The sequence below is a fragment of the Podarcis erhardii genome (genome assembly GCF_964252035.2).
Source record: "Podarcis erhardii genome assembly, chromosome: 9".
Lineage (NCBI taxonomy): Eukaryota > Metazoa > Chordata > Lepidosauria > Squamata > Lacertidae > Podarcis > Podarcis erhardii.
This window is the reverse complement of record NC_138512.1, coordinates 60,174,192-60,196,658: the sequence shown is the minus strand read 5'-3', so window position 1 is coordinate 60,196,658 and position 22,467 is coordinate 60,174,192. Positions and strand designations below refer to the sequence as shown.

Sequence of the window (22,467 nt, the reverse complement as noted above, 5' to 3'; positions counted from 1 at the left end):
GAATCCTAAGGGCCACGTTTGGGCCCCTGGCTTGAGGTTCCTCATTCCTGGCCTTATAATATTTGAATAGCCTATGCAGCTGTGAATCAATATATTACAAAGACATGCTAGACTTCCAGTTATCATTCTTTTAAAAGGAAATCTATGCTGTAAAATAGCTGTGTTTATTGATTTCTATCTTCCCACCGATTGATTTATTCCAAGCATCAAAGGGTGGCATATAATGCAGGGTCATCTTCCCCACATTTTATCCTCAGAACCACCCTATTAGAAGGTTAGTCAAGAAATATCCTTAGGCCCAAAGTCACCCAGTGAGCACATTGGTTTAACCAGAGTCTATGACCTCACAAACAAAAGACTCTCAAGGCTGGAAGGAACAGAAATCTAGCTAGATTTATTTAAATGTTGTGTGCTGCAGAACAAGACGGCTCTTTTAAAAAGTTTCTCTCCAGGGGCTTCAAAACCAAAGGGGGAAATATCCCTAAAAAGCAGCAATAATTTATTCAGCCTTTAAATAGAGACAGAGGCGCCAAGGGCGAAAAATAATAATAATACAGCTCCTCCCGTGGCAATTACTGAAAAGAAATCCAGATTTCCTATTGATGCCAACTTGTGACATGAAGCTAATTGCCTTTGTATACAGCCATTAAATCATCTGGCTGTATCAAAACATTTTGACAGCCTGATAACTTAAAGCCCCAGCTCCTCCCTCCAAAGGGGACTCCTAGTATTATAAAAATATAAGCCGTGTCTGCTAAACATGGCCGTCAGGGGAATAACAGCATGCTTTTAGATTTATGCCCTTTTAGTTGGGGGCAAGGGGCGGCAGCTGCCGCAGCCACAGGAAACCTGGAAAATGAACTGCTGTCATCAGGCGCCTCTCATGCCCTCTTCCCAGCCATGGCAAAGACGAAGGCAGCAGAAGGCAACTGCCACAGCAGGGGCCCCTCATTAGGGCTTGCAGATTCTGCCTGGAAACAAAGCTACATAAGCACTTTCCCAGATAATCAGAGAATATTAGGCCTCACGAACACAGGCTTCCTAAGCCTGGAGTAATTTCCCACCATTTCCCACAGTGACGATAAGTGTGGCTACCACTGTGTATGTAAAAACATGTGCCCTGCCGGATCAGACCAAAGGCCCATCTAGTCCAGTCATCCTGTCCCCAGAGGACTGTCCACTGAGGTCCAACTTCAAGGGCCTTCTCGTGGTTCCCTCACTGTGAGAAGTGAAGTTATAGGGAACCAGGCACAGGGCCTTCTCAGTAGTGGCACCTGCCCTGTGGAAAACCCTCCCATCAGATGTCACGGTGATAAACAATTATATGACTTTAAGAGACATCTGTTTGAAGTTCTGTGTTTTTTATATTCTGTTGGAAGCTGCCCAAAGTGTCTGAGGCAACCCAGTCAGATGGGCGGGGTATTACTACATATTATTATTATTATTATTACTACTACCATTGTATAACAAACCAGATGCCCATCAAAACCCAAAAGCAGGACCTACACATCCACCACCCCAACCAAGGCACAGGTAAACACTGCTGAACCTATGGGGAAGGCTTGGAAGGTTGGGAACAATGGCAAAGGTGCCCTTTCAACTCACAGCTCCAAGATGAAGTTTGACCGAAGCACATCACTGTGCTTAACCAGCCCCTCTATTTGCAAGCACACACATGCACATAATTCATGAAGTTTCAAGGCACATGGGGTCGATGATGTTGTGCCTGTTTGTGCTTCTCTCATCTCGGGTAGAATCTTAAGTAGCTAAGATTATACATTGCTTTAAGGAAAGAAATTTATACAGTGGTCCCGCCATTTACATGAGGATTTGGTTCTGGAGGTCCAAAGGCAAAACTGCGCAAAGTCAGGAACCCCCTAAACCTCCCGACCCCCACAAGGTGGAAGGCTGCTTACCAGGCGCTCGGAAAGTCTCAGGAGGCCCTAGAATGCTCCCCCAGCCTTCCCAGAGCCTGGTAAGCAAGGGTCTAAGACACTGACCATGGCTGTCAAGCAAATTCTGGGAGTCACCAGCCTGGGAATGACTGATTTATAGGACTGTGTGGGTAGCCTTTATGACAATTATGGAGAGGGGTGACAGGGAGAGAGAGCCGTACGGTACCTGGCCTTGAACAGAACCATAAGTCTGACCATGCGCATGGATGGATGTAGAACAGGACATCTTGCCTCTCCACATGTTTTTTTTGTTACATTACATTTTAACAAGACCTAGGAGCAAATACGTTAAGTTCCAGTGACAGCATTTTTGCTGCCATTTGGAATAAAGTCAAGGGCTCCAGCTTTCTGCTAGCGCCGGGAAAGAAAGAAATACATTCTACTAGATTTGCTATTCAACAGTGCCCTTGGGCTATCTGAGGTCTGATCTGGCATCTGCTCTGCAGCCTTGTCAAGGCAGCTCCTTCTCATTTATTGGTCCACTGTTTCGAATGCATCTCTTGCACAGGAGGCATAGGACAGATGGGTACTATTCGGGACATTCATGCCACCTTCTTACACTCAGAGTAAAATTTTATACTTGCTGAGTAAAAGTTTCCAAAATCCCTGTAATACCCTAATAAGCTAGGATGAAATTATTTGACACAAGGTTTTAAACCAGATCAAAGTTTCAGAAAGATCAGAAAGTTTCAGAAAGATTAGAGCATTCTGCTGAATGTCCCATGCACTTCATTAGGTTGCTTTCCCACAACAGTTTATTCCAACATTTCCCCAACATTTTTCTTTTAATTTCTGCATTATATTTGAACTTTCATACAACATAAAAGCCACATCCAAAAATCTAATTTAGTGCTCATTTCCAGGTTTCCTGCTTTCAGGGGGAAAAAAATTCTAGCCCCATTAACCCAGAAAATTGTGGAAGAAAGATGACAAATTTGGGGACCTATACTAGCATTCAGTTGTTTCCTGCCATTTTCATGGGTGGATCATGGGGTGGAGGGAACAGAAGCAGACATGTGTGGAGAGCAAAGGGCAGTAGTGACATTGTCCAATGTTGTTTCTTGTTGTGTCACACCATGCCCATTGTAGTGAATGAAATTTAGCATGATATGCCAGTATATTGGTCAAAAAGCCACACAACGGGTACTGCAGTGTGAAAGTAACATTAGAAAAAGGGGCAGAAGCGCTAGTGTTATAATCAAGGAAAATAATGCAATATTCCCCATGTCTGAAAGCACCCTTGTTCTGAGAGAAACTCCTTGTCATCTTCAGAGCTCCCACATCAAAAGCATGGGCAATCTTCAGGCAGGCAGCAACATGGCAATAGCACACCTATGTTTCATTGAATCTGTGAGGAAAGGTGTAAGCTCAGGAGCATGCAGCAATCACATGCAACTATTTTGGCATGTGCTATGCATCCGTTCTTCAAATATTGCAAGGAAAGCATTCACTAGGCCAGGCACGACCAAACTTGGCCCTACAGATGTTTAGGGACTACAATTCCCATCATCCCTGACCACTGGTCCTGTTATCTAGGGATGATGGGAGTTGTAGTCCCAAAACATCTGGAGGGCCAAGTTTGGTCGTGCCTTCACTAGGCTAAACAACCTGGGGGGGGGGACCACCTCTCAATATATCTACAACCCACCTTGCCATCTCGTTAAACAAAAAAGCAAGTGTGCTTGGGTTTTAAGCCAATTCAGTTCTACTGGTTTTGCCACATCCGATTAAGAGTCAGCAAGGCTTTGGGATGCCAGATAAAGTTACTCACAGACCAGATTCAGGCAACGGGCTGTCAACTCACCACCTCAGATCTACAGCATACTGGTTTTGAGAGCTTACGCAACTCCGTCAATTTTGATGATGCTGCTTGAGTGGTTCTGCTGAAAACCACAGCCCTTCCTATCATAACACTTAGCCCTCTATACGCAAGAAAAAAGTTCCTTCTTTGCCTTTAGCTTGAAAGATCACCTTGAAGATGGCGAATACTACAAAGAGTCTGCAGAGGCACCGGGCAGTGGCACTGCACTAACTGGCTGCATATCCTTGCTTTATACCCTCATCTTCCAAACATCTGGACCTTCCATAGCCAGGCCCTGGTATGCATACCACGGACAAGACAGAGTCCAACCATTGCAGAAGAAGCAGAGCAATAGGGGCTACGCTTCTGTATTAAGACCAAAGAAATGGAAGCAACCTGAAATACTCAGAAGGGCGGTTGCTTTTTTAAAATTCAAAACACAAGATACGGAGTGCAGTGGGGATACAAACAGTTAAACAGCATTTTGAACCCTACCCAGGGCGGGGGAGGGCATTACTTCTCTATTGGGGTTTTGTTTGTTTAGTCGCTTTGCTGCTTTTTAAAATGTGTGTATAGCTCCATGGAATTTAGAAAAACAAGACTAGCAATCTCTTTCAACCTGAAAATAATGGGCACCTATTTAAAGCACAGAGTTCATTGGAGTTTCAAACAATGGGACAAAAACATCAAGTGGTTTCAACTTTTCAAGTAGCGTTTGTTTTGTTTAGATTTCAATTTGTGCTCAGCTTATTTCATAGAGCCAGCCACATTGTTTCCCACCCAGCCCAACATCTAGCTATCCTTGACGCTTTGTTGCTTGCAGTCCGTTTTGCTGAATTCAGTAACAAGGTTTTGTACCAGCTACAAGTGGGGATAGTAAATCCTATGGTAAGTGAGAGGAGGACCTTTTTTAAAAAAAAAAAGTGAGCCTCACTTGGAAGAAAAACAAAAATAAAATCAGAATCTGAAGGGCAGTGGGGGGCAGTACAGTGGTACCTCTGGTTACATACGCTTCAGGTTACCTACGCTTCAGGTTACACACTCCGCTAACCCAGAAATAGTACCTCGGGTTAAGAACTTTGCTTCAGGATGAGAGCAGAAATCATGCTCCGGCGGCGCAGTGGCAGCAGGAGGCCCCAATAGCTAAAGTGGTGCTTCAGGTTAAGTAGAGTTTCAGGTTAAGAACGGACCTCCGGAACGAATTAAGTACTTAACTTGAGGTACCACTGTATTGTGGAGCCGTAAAGACTTAAATGTATTGAGCTGAAGCACACAAAACAAATGTGTCATTACAGCACAATCCTAACTATCTATATGTCTGATTGAATTCAATGGGACTTAATCCCAGGTAAATGGGTTTAGGATTGCAGTGTTGAACTGGTCCATAGCAACAGATTAAATGCAGCTAGGTTGTTCTTTTTCTCAGTTCAGATAGAAGCTGGTTTGGGGGACAACACAATGACAGGATATTGACTGTGACCCATGTGGTGTGTGCACCACTTCCCAAAACAAGGGTGGGAGAGCATTGGATGCAGAGTGGACAGGATTGTGTACACAGCCCTCATGTTTGAATTGCCACAAGACTCTACTTTGCGTGCGACCCAAGATGGCTGCCTCTGCAAACTGTTGCAATACAATGCTGTGGGAAGCTCTCTGTCGGCAACTTACAGTAAGACAGAGAGGGTTAGACTTGATACAATCGCAAACAGTGGAAAACAGAATATTAACGTGCTTCTTACCCAAAAAGTACAGTGCAGCCATTATCAGCACAAGTTCTTAATGTATTGAAACACTGAAGGCAAATTTTAAGGAATGTTATTTATGAATGATATCTCTTGGAATCCGGTGCACAGTGTCCTTTTAAAGAAAACATGACCTTAAATATATATGAACACAAGGGCTTCCGTGACCTAAATTAGATACTGGTAAGAGCATTTTCGTTGCCGTTTGCCTTCAGAATGGATTCAGTTTACCGTTTGTGGGTTGTGACAAAGAAAATAAATATTCTGTTCGAATGGCTGTACACTGAGAGCGCCATTGCCCTAGGGCTCTCTCGTGTATGATCTGGCATCTGTGTCGCAGCCTTCTCAAGGGACCACCTGCCTTTGAAGAGTCCCTGCTACAAGAGGAGGGGGGAGAGAAGGTGGAAACATGGGGAAATGGGAAAAAGTATTTCTGGTTCGTTAAGAATAGCGTACTGATACTGCCGTCTTTGTTCTGGGGGGTGGGATAGTGTCAGGGACTGACTGTGCACTGAGGAGTGGCGGCTGGGGGTGGGGGTTGGAGACCGACTTGGAAGAAGGGATCCGTGATCAGGGGGAGCCTGAAACAGTTGGGAGACAAGAGTCAAGAGGCAGGAGAAGCTGCAGGACTGGAGAGAGAAGAACAGGTACAAGAGGAAGAAAAGGTTAAGCTGGTGTAAAGGGTTTCCACACATCATCCTCCTGCCTCTAATCTCTCCGGCTCCACTGTCTCCCAAGACCAGGAGAGGATTGAAGGAGGGGCAGAAGGTTACACACAGGTGAAGTCTTTGCCTGCTTGCATGCAGCTTCGGGGGGGGGGGATACGTTGAGGTCAGGGGCACAGCCCCTCTGTTGTGGCAACTGCCTCATCAGATGTGCACCTAGGGGTAGCCAAGAGATGTAAGACCATGGGTAGGCAAACTAAGGCCCGGGGGCCGGATCCGGCCCAATCGCCTTCTAAATCCGGCCCATGGACGGTCCAGGAATCAGCATGTTTTTCATATATTTTTTTCAAAATATAGTCCGGCCCCCCACAAGGTCTGAGGGACAGTGGACCGGCCCCCTGGTGAAAAAGTTTGCTGACCCCTGTGTAAGACAAATGGACATGCCATTTTCTAATTTGTAAGTGTACTTTTGACAATGAAGTTAACTGCTCACTTTGGACATTCTTTGCCTGACAGCGCCCATGGCAGATTCACCAAGAAAAGGAACCCCAAGCTTACAATATAAGGAAAGGTGCAAATGCAAAACATGCTGGCTGTTCTTACCCTACTGCTACAAGCGACAGACTTTGGGGAAGAGCTGTAGATCAGGGGTAGAACATCTGTTCTGCATGAAGGTCCCAGGTTCAGTCCCCAGTATCTCCCCAGGTAGGGCTGGCTGGGAGAGACTCCTGCCTGAAGCCCTAGAGAGATGTCACCAATCAGTGAAGACAATACTGAGCTTGATGGACCGATGGTCTGACTCTGTATAGGCAGCTTCCTGTGCTCCGATGTTCGTATCATCTGTGTTGAGACCTTGTGCTGTGCTTTAGATCTATTCCATCTTCTTTTTCCAGAGTGCATTTGCTTTTGTTCAGAGTTGAAAACAGCCTTCTGCAGCAAGCTACCAAGTGCAAAGGCAGACTGCACTGAATAGGAACCTAAAATTGACCTCCTGCACTTAACTGAACCACAGTTATGAAACTGCACCACAGCCCACATACAAAGCAGTGGCCCATGGTTTTATCTGACATGCACAAGCTGGAAAGAGCCTGAGTAAGACTCACACCCATGTACTACCCTTCCTTTGCTGCCCCGCCTTGTTCACACAGCCAGGAGAATGAGTTTGGCAGCATTCTCAATTTGTGGTGTCATTGTGGTCTTTGGGTGGAATCCGAAGGAAATCTATTCAGCGATCACTGTACAAACCCAGTTCAAGCAACCACCAAAAGCTACGGTATTCCAGCTTAGTAGCAAGGTACCATAGCTAAAGCCACAGGTATGTCATTTGTAAGCTGCATGCTCCATACAAATATGAGCTTAACGGCTTCCCACAAGTATGGAAAGATGGTCACGCTTGGTTGAGAAGAAAGGGAGTTCACTTCTGGAGGTCTCACCAGTCTAGTTCCAACAGATGATTCTGGAAAAGCTAAGAGAATAGCATTTGCACAGTACATCAAGCCTTACATCCCTGGATGCTGACTCACTAATCCCCATGCTACAGATGGGGAAACGGAGGCAAATTAACCAACAAGTCCTTGGCCAAGATGAGGTTTGGGGCCCAAGTTGCCTGATGCTCCCAACTCCTGGACCAGCAGATTCACTTTTGGTGTGAGATTTCAAACAGCAAATGGTGAAATTGTCTTACACTGGGTAATGTACTCCCTATACTTGTCAGAAGAAGCAGCATCTCTGCACAAGAGACCACCACTCACAAGATGGGTAGCACGGCTTAAACGAGAACTGGGTCAACGTTTAGTATGACTCCTGCCTTGTTACTGAAAAGCTCTTATCAAAGGTCTATTACTGTCGCAAGTAAGAATTTATGCAGGATGAATGACTTGGCCAAATGCAAACCAGCATTTCAAAATCAATAAGCTTATTGGTAAGAAGTGTGGTGGCCTAGTGCATGCCTTGCCTTTTAGAAGGCCAACGGTTCAATCCCTGGCATCTTTAGGGAAGTATGTGAAAGACCCGTCCCAAATCCCAGATGGCCACTGCCAGTCTGTGCAAGAGCAATACAGAGATAGATGGTTCGACTTGGTATAAGATGTTCCTATCATGTAGATATGCTTTCAAATATCATGCACTTCAGTGACCTTTCACAACTAAGTAACTGGTGGCGTTAGGGAAGAAAGAAGCCAAAACCATGCTGGTTTTCCGTTTGCTTGCTCACATCCTCTGAAGCAGCAGTAGGAAACCTTTGCCCCCCCCCCCCGATGTCACTCCTGCTCTTAGGGGTCAGGCAACAATATATCCCCAGGAATTATCTTAGATGCTTTAAAGAAGAGTCAATAATTCTAAATAAAAAGACCACCACATGCAGGCACAATCCTATGCATGTTTATGCAAAAGCAAATCTCACTATGTTAATGAGGGCTTGTTCCAAGGTCAATGTGTTTAGGATTGGAATGAACCATCATGAAAAAGGTATACAAGGAGCCTGTCTTAGGGCAGACTTCAGATATGTGCCCATGATTCTGTAACTCCTGTGCCTATTAAGGGCTGATAAGAATAGTCTTGGCAGTATATATATGTTTTTACTAAATACAGAAAAGCACTTTCCACTTTGACAGCTTATGATTCTGCTAGATAGCGCAATGAACTTTTAAAAACCTTAAATGGAGCTCAGATCAGAGAAAATGAAACCTCACTGCTTACTCAAAGCCTTTTCTGCCACATCTATTTATATAAATTACCCATTATGTTCAGTTTATCAATACCGGTTTATAGACTGTAACCTTAGACTGTCCAAGCGGGATGTGGATTGCAAACTAAACATATTTAGGACCTGCCCAGACCACAGAACACTTGCCCTCTCATAAAAGCCTGTAAATGCTTAGAACGTGTGGCAGCCTAGACTGCCCATAACCAAACTGACCCCATAGCAAGGCTACAACCAAAAATCGGAGGTTGCAGGCAATACCTTACAGTTTTATGCCGGGGTGAGGAACCACTTCATCTGGAAAGCCAGATCAAAAAGCACCCAACCCTCTGCAGGCCTCATGTGAGGGGTAAGCAGGACTGCCCACCTGTCCCTCACCTGCTGTTTGGCATCAGGTGGCTCTCACCCCATCCGAAAGGTGTGCATTCAGCAGCACTTTGAAACAATCATGGCTGCAAAGGAACAATTGGGCATGCACCCCAAACATTTTCTCCCATGCACCACTGGTGATCCACGGATCAGAGTTCTGGATCCCCTGCTTTAAGGCTCCCGATTGTGTTCCTTTCATCCAAAAGCTTTACCTGTCCCACACACCTGATGTTATAGGATGTCAGAGACAAGTGGCAGGTGGGCGTTAGCAGCCAAAAACTGCCTCATGGGCCAAAATGGGCAGTCAGACGGACCAAATTTCCTTGGAGGTTTTTTCTCCTTCCTTGGAGGTTTTTTAAGCAGAGGCTGGAAGGCCACCTGTCATGGATGCTCTAGCTGAGATTCTTGAATTGCAGGGGGTTGGACTAGATGACCCTTGGGGTCCCTTGCAACTCTACAATTCTATAAAATTTAGCCCATGGACTGGAGGTTCCCCACCACTGTTCCATGCAATCGCTGAACCAGAAAGCTACTGCACAGCCAGATGAGCTGCTAGCCACCTTTATAGCCTGTCAGTCCCCAAGACCCATGTTAAAAGTGGACATTCCTCTCCCCAAACCCACAGCCATGTAAAGATCTCTGGTTTAATCTGTTCTGGCCTTATGCTCTGTTTATAACCTGGTGCTTAGCTTTAATTTCTTTTTACTGTAATTGTCGTTACCTTACTTCTGGAAACAGCCATGTGAGGACAGAGTCCTACAAAAGGTGCGAGTATAAATATTTAGAAGAAATCAAATGAAAGCGCAAGACCCGGTTGCAGAAAGGGGACTGCTAATGAGAATACAACAAATCTCCTAGAGATTTGGTCCCAGAAAATCCTCCTAGCGATTACTTAAGACCAGTGTCAGAGAAGGCATTATGCTACTGCCTTGGGTTTCTATGAGTGGCTGACAGAGACAGGACACAGAAGCACTAGAACGCTAGCAAGGGCCGATTAAAATGCTGACATTCTCCTCAACTGATAGTCACATCAAGACAAAAGAGCCATTATTTACTGCTGCATTCCATTAGTATCATGTATAGATTACTTGGCATACAAGTCATTTCACAATCCTGGCCTTGTTCTTTCTTGCTTTCCACCCTGTAAAGCAAGTTGTTGTTTTATGGAAAGAGAACTGAGGCTTAAAGATGTCTTATCAAGACTACCTGTAAGTTCCTAGCTGAGGTGGTAATGGTCCCCTACCCACAACCCATAGGATTGTGCATGATTAATTTGTTTTCCTCCACTGCCACTTTAGTCTCTTAGGCTTCCCCCAACATCAGAAGCATCAGGCCATGAAGATGAGCGATCATCACCCTCTCTAACAAGTGAGCAAATACATCTGGTGTGTTTGCAAAAGACAGAAACAATACGCTCCCCTCCACAAACCTGTTATCAGAGGTTGCATCCCAGCTACACCCAACCTGCTTTCCTCCTGCATATTTGCTCTTCGGCTATTTAAGCAGATTGCAAATAATGGCCATGGCTCTTTTTGAAGTCTTTTCAGATCTTTTCCCCACACTGGATGAAAACCAAAAGGCTCTGAATACGCAGCTGCCGCAACCAAGCCAGCTCCCATTAAAGTCAATGGGAGCTACTTGTAAATAGAGGCTGCACAAATGAGGCCCCAAATGTTGCGAAGGCTGGAAAACTCCCTTTGTGCCATGCAAAAGCCGCAGGAGCCAAGCACGCAGCACACTTTCAGATCTGCACACCGCTTACTTGAGAGCTAATATTATTTGGAGGGGAAGAGAGGAAGAAGTCTGCCAGATCTTCTTTCTTAAGCTTTACATTGAAAAATAAAAAGGGCGCCAACAGTCTTTGTTTCAAGTCATTTCACATGCTAAGCTTTCTTGGAAGCATGACCCAAACCTATGGTCTGGGCAACATGTGGCTTGGTGAGCCATAATTTGCAACTCCTGATGTAGAGATTCCATGGGAGATTAATATCTCCATCCTTGCTTGCACAAGGAGGCTGTCAGGTAAAAGTAGAATGTGCAACTCTACTGGAAAGCAGCAACTGGACCTTGGGAGCAGGTAACTTTGCTTACCTGCTCATACCACTGAGCTATTCAAGAAGCCCACAACAGCTACTTAAAGCCAAGACTGACAACAACAACAAAAAGATCCCTGAAACCTGTAGCTTCCAAGGCAGAAATGACAACACTTATGTTGTCTAGCTCAGTTTTCCTTTCGGCTTAGGAAAGACAGCAGGTAGCAGCTGGAGAAGTGGAGCAGGGAACAAAGAGAAATACAGGGCTGATGTAGGGTTGTCCTCTGAAGGTCGAAGATCCGTGGCAGGCGAGTGCCAGAGGCAAAAGGGGGGGGGCAAAGTAGCTGGTGTCAATTTTACCTTTGTACACTAAGCTAGTTTCTCCACACACCGACACACCTTTCTTTACCCACCATCCAGCCAAGCAAGGGGCCCTTGTCAGAATGCAAGGAACACATTCTAGATAGGAAGAAGTACTTGGGGTGTGAAATACGGCCAGCAAGGGGTGTAGCCTGGAGACAGTTCCAAGGGCCAGGCAGAAAGGCGGGAAAGGATGTCTTTGGCCCCTGGGTCTGAGGTTCCCCGCCCAAACTCTAAAGCCCTTTTGCTAGTGCCGCCCAGTCAGTAATCATGCTTGGTAGTGCCTTCTTTGTGGTGGCTCTGTTTCTGTGGAATGTCCGCTCTGGCAAATTGCATCTCCCTCCTTCATTGTCAATGTTCAGGAGAAACTTTTTTAAAAAAATCCTTGTTTAAACCACACATTTGATGGCTGAAAAATACTGAAACAGCTCTGAGGTTGTTGTTTTTACAATCAAGTGGTATATACATCTTAATAAATAAAAATATTAATTGCAAGTCTGTTTTTAAATGCTCTTGACGCTCATTTACTTGGTTTTTAAAAATAAAAAACAAAGAAACCTGCTGCCTTGTTGTTTGCCATCCTATGAAGGGCAGGATAGAAATTTAATAAATGAAGCGAATCGTTTGTCCGGGCACACCCAACTCAAAGAATCTGCACATGTTTTACTTGGAAAACCAAAAGCAAAGCTAGACTGGGGTGGGAGGAATTAAAAGCAAGACTGTGAAAGCAGGAAAAGCCAGGGGAGTGCAAAGCATTCAAATAAGAGCAGCGAATATCACTTTTATTTCCACACCAGCTGCTCTTTTCAGGTTTCTAAAAAGACCTTTATTGGCCCAGTGCCTAGCTACAATTTAGGTAGCTTTTTTCATCAAGGACCTGCACGTAAAATCTTGGTTCATGTATGTTTATGCAAACTTTCAGGGAAATCCCATTTCAAAACAACTGGATTATATAGACAGGTGTTAAGAATGGACAGTAGAAATCTATTTGAAGGATCAGGCCTAAAGTGGCAAATAATTGGCTTTTACATAATTTGATTATACATCCTTTCACTGGTTACAGCTGAAAAACCCTTCCTTGACTACTGTGCTACCTAGACAAGAATAAGGTCTAGCCTGCAAACAATATTCAGAAGCTGTATTCCATTAGCCATCCTTAAGTATAACTGGAATTTGCAAGCCCATTTCAAACCCTGGCTTCAAAAACTATAATTAACATTAACCAGGATTCCCATCTTCACCACATAAATTAATGCAATGTGAAAGCCATAAAGACGAGGGGGGATGAGAGAACAGAATTTACACCTGTGAGTAGCACAGCTTTTCAAATCTGGTTCCAATTGAAAAACCTGTTTTGAAGTGAACTTATGCTATGTCTGTACTGAACGTATGACCTAAGGATGCTTCAGATGTTTTTCTCCTGTATGGAGATCAATTATTTGTAGGAAAGCAAGCAAACCCTGCATGTAGATCTCTATATGAGATGACTACACACGGAGACTATTCACTTGCGGCTTTCCTGCATTTTCCCTACAAATTACTGGGCGAGAGTTCCTGAAGACACTCTCCCAAACGGAGCATCTCTAAAACCTCAGGCAACGACCCCAAAGGGCCACACAAGGAACCTCAAATAGCCAGCTCACATCCTCACCAGATATTTAAAGCACACTGCTTCCCCAAAAAGAATCCTGGGAAACATAGTTTGTCCCTCGCTGAACTACCACTCCCAGCACCTTAACCAAATACGGGGGGGGGGGGGAGGTGCGCTTCAAAGGTATTGTGTGGACGTGACCCCGCAGCAAAGACACACCTTGTGCATCCACATCTCCCTGCGAGTTACAATGAGGCTTGGGCAAGATAAATTTCTGGGGGACTGTTCCCAACATTTTCCATGGGCTCTCCCCTTCAGACCACAGCTTCCTATGTTGCTTTAAGAATTACTTGCTCCTGAATGTCAAGACCCTCTCCAAGGTGGTATCGTCCTATGCAGAAGGATCTGCAATGGGAAAAGGAACAGACAGGCACATTTGGGCATGCGTATGAAAGTCTCTGGATACCAGGTATGACTCTTCCCCAGCTCTTAATCCAGGGTACACAAGCATCACACTGGGGTGGCTGCCAAGCAAGCTGCTGTTACCATAGATTCCCATTCAGCGCTAATGAATTGCCTCCAGTCACTATCTGAATCCAGCTTGTACTTTACTGTTGTTGTTTAGTCGTGTCCGACTCTTCGTGACCCCATGGACCAGAGCACGCCAGGCACTTCTGTCTTCCACTGCCTCCCGCAGTTTGGTCAGACTCATGTTTGTAGCTTCGAAGACACTATCCAACCATCTCATCCTCTGTCGCCCCCTTCTCCTTGTGCCCTCCATCTTTCCCAACATCAGGGTCTTTTCCAGGGAGTCTTCTCTTCTCATGAGGTGGCCAAAGTATTGGAGCCTCAGCTTCACGATCTGTCCTTCCAGTGAGCACTCAGGGCTGATTTCCTTAAGAATGGATCGGTTTGTTCTTCTTGCAGTCCATGGGACTCTCAAGAGTCTCCTCCAGCACCATAATTCAAAAGCATCAATTCTTCGGCGATCAGCCTTCTTTATGGTCCAGCTCTCACTTCCATACATCACTAGTACTACCTAGAGATAAATATATCAGTTGCCACTTGATGTCGAAACCAAAGGGCTGAAAGTTAGCATGGTTATCAGCGTGGCACAGCTGCCACAGCCAATTTGCCCTTTAGGTCAGTAAAAAGTTGATGGAGTTTGGGCCTTCCACAAGGCATAGAGCTATAATTCCAAAATATATAAAGAAATAACTAAGTTCTCGCACCAAGGGAAGATGAAATAAATCCTAGGGTAATTTAGAAGAGTGGCCATTTTTATTTCCCAAAACCTCTGCAACTCATTGCCATGGAAAAGTATTCGCCCCTTTCAAAAGATGCTATTAATGATTTGCAGTCAAGTTAGCTGTTGCCCAACAGAGGACAGCATGCCTTTCACTCTGCTTTTCCCCAGAGAACACTTATATAACCAGATTTAGCTTGCTTTCTGCCAATCTCCAAGTCAGGAGACAATTTAAAACCTCCCATATGGCTAATACCACAAAAATAAGCCCAGCACATGCTCTGCCAAAAAAAAAACACCCCACAGCAAATGTTATGAACTCATGTACTACTGAATCTTCTTCCTAGAATACATTGGACCAGATCCTGAGACCAGACAGGTTCCTGGTTTGTGAGATAAAATTCTAGATGGCACAATAGCCAAGATAAACTTGTGGGAGTACAGCACAAGTCAGCTACAAAACAAGAACATTTTGGAACACACGAAGCAGGACGGATTAGCAGGCTGGTTTGTCTAAGACAAAATGCTAAATTAAAACATCTCAACCAGGTGTGGCCCTGCAGGTGCTCCTCAACTATCAGCCCCAGCAAGCATGGCCAACCGCCAGGGATTGTGGGAGTTGTAGTTCTGAACTCCTTGGGGGCCAAAGGTTCCCAAATACAAAATTACTGTACCCTGATTTTAAGTTCTTGTTTTAAGTGTTTGAGGGACATAGCTCTTAAAGGCACCATGTGATATAAAGTGAAATCTTTTACCTCAGTATTAGCACTTCACAATTCACACCACCTTTGTCTTTGTCAGTGAGGTCAGAGGCAAAGGATGTTTTCACAGAGATGTTGCCCACTTAAAGAATTTAGTCAAATAATTGTACAGTTTAATGTTATTAACTGTAATTTTCATATATAGCAACGCAAAAAAAAAAAATCTTCCGTCACAAGTTCTCACATAGTGATCCACACAGGACCATCTGATCTAAATAAACTCACATTGTGAACCTTCCTGAAGAAACAAAAAGCCAGGCTTTTTCACAGAAGAGGCACTGAACCTTACAAAATGAAAAGAGGAAGGTGTCTGAGAGGACACCCCAAAGTCTATTATTTGGATACAAACTTGGCCCTCTGTGCATGGAAGGGCTACTTCCATACATGGAAGGAACCAAGTTGCAACAGACGTTCACTGGAAGAAGGGGAGATTCCCCACTCTCATTTCCTTCCCGAGGGTCCCCCAGTTCTCCAGAACAGTCTATAGAAGGTATGGTCTGAAAGAACACCAGGTCTGGTCAGTGTCTGGATTGGAGACCTCTGGGAAACCACATGGGTTTTGGGTTCCATGATGGAAGAAAGGCAGTGTAAAAACTAAATAAATAAATGTATTTTTAAATCTCCTCCAGAGATCAGAGGGTGGTTTACAAAATAAAAATACAAACATAGTAACAAACAAAAACCATAGATATTATTATCACCATGCCTTTCTCCCAGTGCCTGGCCGAAGGCGACGCACATCATAAATTCAAACAGTTTAAACTAAAAACACACAATAAATATAGCTTTGACAAAACAATGAACTAAGGAAGCCTATTAAAACAGCACTGAAACACTTAAGCACACAAAAGGGCAACACCCATGCTCAAAAGACCTTGCTGCAACAGCCAGCTAGTGGCCAAATACCTGTTTAAACAAAAAAATCATTTGCCTGTTGGTGATTTGAAAGCAGAGAGGGGGACGGCCACGCCTTTTGTGTAAGGGAGTTCCACAATCTAAGAGCAGCTACCAAGAAGGCCCTCTCTACATTAAGAGGCAAAGAAGAAGTAAAAAAGCTATCAGTAAAAAAAAAAAAACATCTTTCGCCCTTTCCTCCAGCACAAGCAGACCTTTGCTGAACACAAGCCTAGACCCATCCCACATAATCTCTTTTAAATCAAAACTACTGTATACATTATAAATGCAATCATCTAAACAATGCAGGCTCAGTTTTCACACATACCACTAACATCACCTTTAAGTCTCTCCCTGTAATTTTCACCCACAGCTGAATTACCCACACATTTCTGAGTGTGCAGGAATCTGGTTTTTAAATGACACTGGGAACTGTACAAGGCAGCGGGTTTACAGTTACATGTTAATCTTTGTTCACTTCTGATGTCTCCCAAGTAGAGCTGTGCCCTGTGTGAAGCCAATTATTGCTCCTCTATGCAAAAGTAGTGGCATGGCCTGTTCAGGACCAGCTTGCCAGACAGTCATTTCTGAACCAAGGTCCAGGAAGTGCACAACTCCAAGTTCACCAATACACAACAGAGAATAATCATATCAACAGATTAATGTGGTCCATGAATCAGATCTCCAAAAACTTCAGGAGAACTTGCTCACCCTGGCTTTAAACTAAAATGTACATGCCACAAAAACATAGTTTTGAGTTAAATTATGTACTTGTTCAAATTTGGCTCATGCTGCTACGGATACAAGGATATGCATGCATGTAAGGATATGCCATGCCATTTTCGTGGTCACAATGCAATATTCAAGGAGCCAACTCACACCTCAGCGAGTTGCATCCATGAGTCAAAACCAAATAAAAAATTTTTTCTTTCCAGTAGCACCTTAAAGACCAACTGAGTTAGTTCTAGGTATGAGCTTTCGTGTGCATGCACACTTCTTCAGATACACTGAAACAGAAGTCACCGGACCTTTCTATATAGTGAGAAGGTGGGGAGGGGTATTACTTAGAAGGGTGGTGGGAATGGGTGATTGGCAGATAGCTGCGATGAGCCTGTTGACGACTCTTAACGACTGCAATAGGTCTAACAGGAAAAAGCAAGGGGTGTATCTGTAACTGGATCCATCAGTGACCAGCTCATTCACATGCTAGTGTTGAACAAGAAAATACTCATAAAACAAGCTTTAATGTAAAGTATGAAGCAGTCTTCAGCCTAAGATCTGGTCATTCTATTAAAATGTTCACAGTGAACATTCATTGAACATGAATTGGAAGCAGAGGTAAGCCTAGCATTTTGGAAGTTACTTTACACTTCAAACATTTTTTCTACCTTATCTTCATCCTCTCCCGCGGCCACCTCCCCAAACTAAGCAACAAGATCCGCCTGGTAGCCAATTGGCTCTTCATCAAAAGACACCCAAACTAATCAGCCAATTTCCAGAAACACGGTGCAATTAAGAAGACCACAGTGTGTAGGCAATGCTTACTAAAGGTGTTCAGCAATTTCAGTTCTAAAATAAACCTACCTAGCCTGAAACTGTCCTGCTTCTGTGACGTCATGATGGCAGCTAAACCAAAGTGACACTCTGGCCTTTAAGTCACTAATCTTTAACCTGGTGGGTTGGGACCCACTAATGGATCACAGCCTGATCCAAGGTGGGTCACAACAGGAGCAATACCACCATGCAAATATATGGTAAATGATTAAGAAATGGGTCCCCAGGTGCATATTTGGGTTAAAAATGGGTCCTGAGTCTGAGAAGGTTGAAGATACCTGCTCAAAGTAACCTCATAGCAGATCAGGCACTCACTACTGTATGGTGTATGACACATTCATCCCATGTTCATTCAACATATTCGTCAAGTGTAAGAGTCTGGGAGATAGAAAGTCTCTTTAGCCAACAACCAGCCCCCTACAGAATGCATTTAGTCTGAAAACATCCTAGTACTCAAGGCCTATAGCTAAAATGGAGAAGCAATTTAAAGTCAGGCTAATGGTACTGAAAACTGGATTCATGAGGATTTCAAAACTCCTGTTAGAAGTCTGCAAATAATTACACCACCACTCCATTCATTCCTGCTACATTTAGAAAACCACTCAGTGCGTCACAGTAAGTCATTCCAACACCCATTAACACATCTCCAACCTCTTAATAGGAGAAAGGTTGAAATTCAACAACTCTGCTACCTGTGATAACTGGACAGGCGATTCAAGCATCAGAAGCATCTTCTCCAAAGCATCTTTTGCACAACTCTCCTTGGAATACAAGCATTTATAAGATTAGTGCCAGGGAACCACCAAAGTTATGGTACAGGGTCATAACAATGAATTAGAGAGGAACTTCTTTTTTTTTTTTTTTTTTTTTTGTCAGCATGCCAAATTGTGCATTTCAGTACTGATCCTAACTTTCACAAGCATACAGTCTAGAACCTGTAATATGCTCTCTCCAAGAAGGCTGCATGATTCATTCTACTGTGCCTTCTTTGCCAGCTGGGGAACATCTGAATTCATCACAGTGCCCACCCCTTCCCCCTCCCCATTTCGAGAACCAATACTATGGACAGCTGAACAGTCACTGCAAAAAAACACTGCACCAGATTTGTAGCAGCACAGATGGGATTCAAATATGACATTAGGAAGAAGCAGGGAACAATAGAGCTTTGGCACACCATGGCAGAACAAGAGGGGGGGATTATCTAAAAGGTGCTGCAGAAGACTAGTTTTATTTTTACCTGCCTTCTCTAGCAAGAGGTGAAAAAACAGAAAAGGAAACCTTGAGTAGAGAGAGTCATATGCATCAGCCTGCTTTTAAAAATCAGCTTTCAGTCTAGAACATCAGAACATCTTCAGATATCTTCCTCCCTCTTACTCCTAATGCCAAAAATGCAGCAGTATTTTAATTTAATGTCAGTAGCATAGCTATTGTTGTTCTAGGCAGGAACTAAAAGATCTCTTTAGGCATTTGCAAGCGATTTGATGAACCCACTATGATCATAACAGAACTACCCAGGTCCTTCTGCTACACCAGAAACTGCACAGCCCTGCATAGCACTTTATCCAAGTCTGGATTTTCTAGTTTGCTAGTAAGAATGCAACACTACAACTATGTCCTTACACGGGCCTTTCTTAGCAGCAAGATACAACCAAGAGTCTTGTGATACTGAAGGTTCACATATTTATCACAGCGAAAACGTTCATGGACCAGAGCCCATTCACCATATGTACAAAGCAGCCTCCTCCACTGTCAGGTTCAACAGCAACTTTAACACCTCGTTTCTGTTCCAGGCCTTTGGCCGCATCTCCATTAACTTTTGAACCCAAGTGCCAGAAATAATCAAAGCTCTATCCTGGCAACAAGGAAAAGCAGGAGGAGGATGGGTGACACTTCCTTCCTTTCCATATGGAATAACAGATCAGAATTTCTTTTAATGTATTTCCATATAAACTAGCCACAGACTTACAGCCAAGCCTACTTTTGCAGTCTCTCAACTTGAAATCCAGAGCTCCTCTTGTGCTCTGTGTTGTGTGTATGCGCACACACCCTCTCCATTAACAGGGAATCAATTTCCTTTATGCAATGTCCTGCTCACAAGTAGGGTTAGTTCATGAGAGCTCTCCTATTGACCCAACTTCGCTGCAATGAACACCAAATGCTATTTATTCAATTGTTTCCAGAATCCATTATCCCAGTCAATATCCCCATTTCTGAAATATCCATATGAACACAGCCTGCTACATCCCCAAAGGTTCACATTATGTAACAATAAATAAAAAATGTAAAACCTCATATGGCATTGTGGTGTGTGTGTGTGTGTGTGTGTGTGTGTGTGTGTGTTTAAACATACACAGAGACAGCAAATGGCCTTTTTTCAAAAGAGAAGAGCATTCAAAGCTACAGCAAATTGGGAGGAAGCAGTGGAAAGAGCATAGTGATGTAATATTCCAACATACAGTTCCAATCCCACCAAAGCAGGGGCAGCAAAACAATTAAAAAGGTTGGGGGGGGGGTGACTCAATAGGTGATCTGTATGCATGCAGAATTTAGAGCAAATGCTTATCCTAATCCCAATGTATATTCTTTTTTCTTTTAATTAAAAAGGGGATCTATTCTGCAGCGGCAAAGTACTGTACACAGTTCTCTTGTTTCTGCTGCATTAACAGGAGCCCACCACAACGGACCCATTTCTTACCTACGGTCGTTGTGTAACCCTTCTCTCCCAAAAACACAGCTCTTTAGCCTTCCAGGAACACTTGGAACACGGCATTATGCCTTCTCCAGTCCATGGGAGTCTCATCAGTCCCTTTTAAACCACAACAATAGGGGCAAAGGGGGGTGGCGGAGAAACAGAATCACACCTTGCAAGGGGATCTACTGTAGGGATGGTGGAAAAACCAAGCCGTTCCTTTATTATCCACGGAACATGAAAGACTATGGCCAGAAAAAGTCAAATACTACCCAAAATGTTTCCCTGTAAAGATCACCCCACTAAAAAACATCAACACGAAGACAGACACACACACGTATCCACGTATCCTGCTAGGTTATTTACTTCATGAAAAACCCCATTCACGCTGAAGTGCCTTGTGTTTATTTTCTGCTGGGCTTATTTCTCTCTCTCTCTCTCTCTCTCTCTCTCTCTCTCACACACACACACACACCCCTCCAATTTCTCTGGAAAGGGGTGGGGGGCTAAATCCTCGCCCAGCTAGAAAATGCACACGAGCCCCACACAGCTTTGGCCCATAAAACGAACCACTCCACTTACCCAGAAAATGACATTGAAGCCGAATATGAAATATTTGATGCAACAACTGACTTCAGGGCCCTTATAGTGCTTCCCGGACATCCTTGGGGTTCATGAAGACACTTCGCGCTTGCAGCCCGGTTTGGGGATACAGAGAGGAGGGCGGGAGAGAGAGAAGAAAAGGTATTGGGGGGGGGGGTTGAAGGAAAATTGGAAAGGGGGTGGGGAGAAGGGGGCGAGGGCAGGGAAGCGCGAGCCGCCGCCGCCGCCGCGGCAGATAAAAGATGCAGGAGCCGGAGGGGCAGCAGGCGAGAGAGAGGCAGCAGGCTTGGGCTCAGGGTTGCCCGGAGCGCGCAAGCGGCGAGTCCCCGTGGGGCGAGTGCAAGCCCCGCCGCCGCCGCCGCCGCTGCTGCTGCTGCTGCCTCCTCCGCCACCTCCTGCTTAGGCACATCGAGGAGCGGGAGGCCGAGCAGACGTTGCCGGCGCTGCCCGGAGGGGGATGCCGCTGCTGCCGCTGCAACCGCCGCCGCCGGCGCAGGCAGGTCGCTGCAGGAGCCGCGCGATCAGCTCGCCTCGCTCGCTCGCTGCCCCGCTGCCGCTCCTCCTCCTCCTCCTCCTCCTCCTCCCTCGGCCCACCCCCGCCTCGCTCCGGCAGCAGCGCGCAGCCTCCTCCCGCCGCGAGGGCCGCCCCCTCCGCAAAGAAGGGAGGCGCCGCGCGCTCGCAGGCCGAGACGGAGAGAGAGGCGCGCGCGCTCCTCACGGGAGACAGCGGGCCGCTTGCCGAGGAGCGCTTCGCAGCAGCAAAGCCACTCTCTGCCTGTGTGCCCCGGGGCGTCAGGATTGGGGTGCGGAGAGGAGGAGGAGGCGGAGGCCCGGCCCGGCTCGCTCTTGCTCTCTTTTAAAGAGGCGCGCTTTAATGAGCAGCCTCCGCAAACCTTCGCCGCCGCAACCTCGCGCCCACCGCGGGGTGGGCACCAACCAACGCAGCGCCAAGAAAAAGAGGCGTGCGGGTTTGCATCAAATGCACAGGTGCGGGTTGGTTCGGGGTTCCAACGTGGGCCGCTTCCGGCGTCGCAGCGACTCCCGCCCCACGCAAAAAAAAGGCTTCCACTAACAAGATCGGTTCTGGTAAAATATCCAGCAAAAGCGTTCCTAATCACCATCCGTAACAGTTCCACGTCATTTGGCAACCGTCCAAAGGGAGATTCCAAGCGGGGGCAAATTTAGAAATGATTTGTTTCATTTATTTATTTATTTATTAAATTTGTATACCACCCTATCTATACCTGTATCACAACATAAAATTACAATATACAGTACACAGAATGCATAATACATAATAAAAATTAAAACAAAGACATGAAATGATTACATACGTTTTTGTTATGGGAATATCGCACACCCTTCAAATAAATGTCTTTGGTAAGCAGCAATTCTCCTCTTGGATTCAACGCTTTCCAGCTCCCCACAGTAATTATCATAGGATCCTAATAAACTGTATGATACTGAGACAGACCATTGGTCTACCGCGGTAGTCTAGTGTTT

At 45.0% G+C, this 22,467-nt stretch overlaps 1 protein-coding gene across 3 annotated transcripts in view; it reads right to left on the bottom strand.

Moving 5' to 3' along the window:
- Window positions 1–21,519, bottom strand: part of TSPAN5 (tetraspanin 5) — a 90,692-nt gene extending 69,173 nt beyond the window's left edge. For 2 of the 3 annotated variants that reach the window (XR_014160312.1, XM_081877324.1), the window contains exon 1: window positions 20,944–21,519. Coding sequence is in view for 2 of the 3 variants with exons in the window: in XM_081877324.1 (XP_081733450.1) it covers window positions 20,944–21,024 (81 nt within the window). In the remaining variant the exon portion in view is untranslated. The remainder of the gene's footprint in view (window positions 1–20,943) is intronic. The other variant, XM_081877323.1, reaches the window with a different exon arrangement.
- Between the last annotated feature and the right edge of the window lie 948 nt (window positions 21,520–22,467).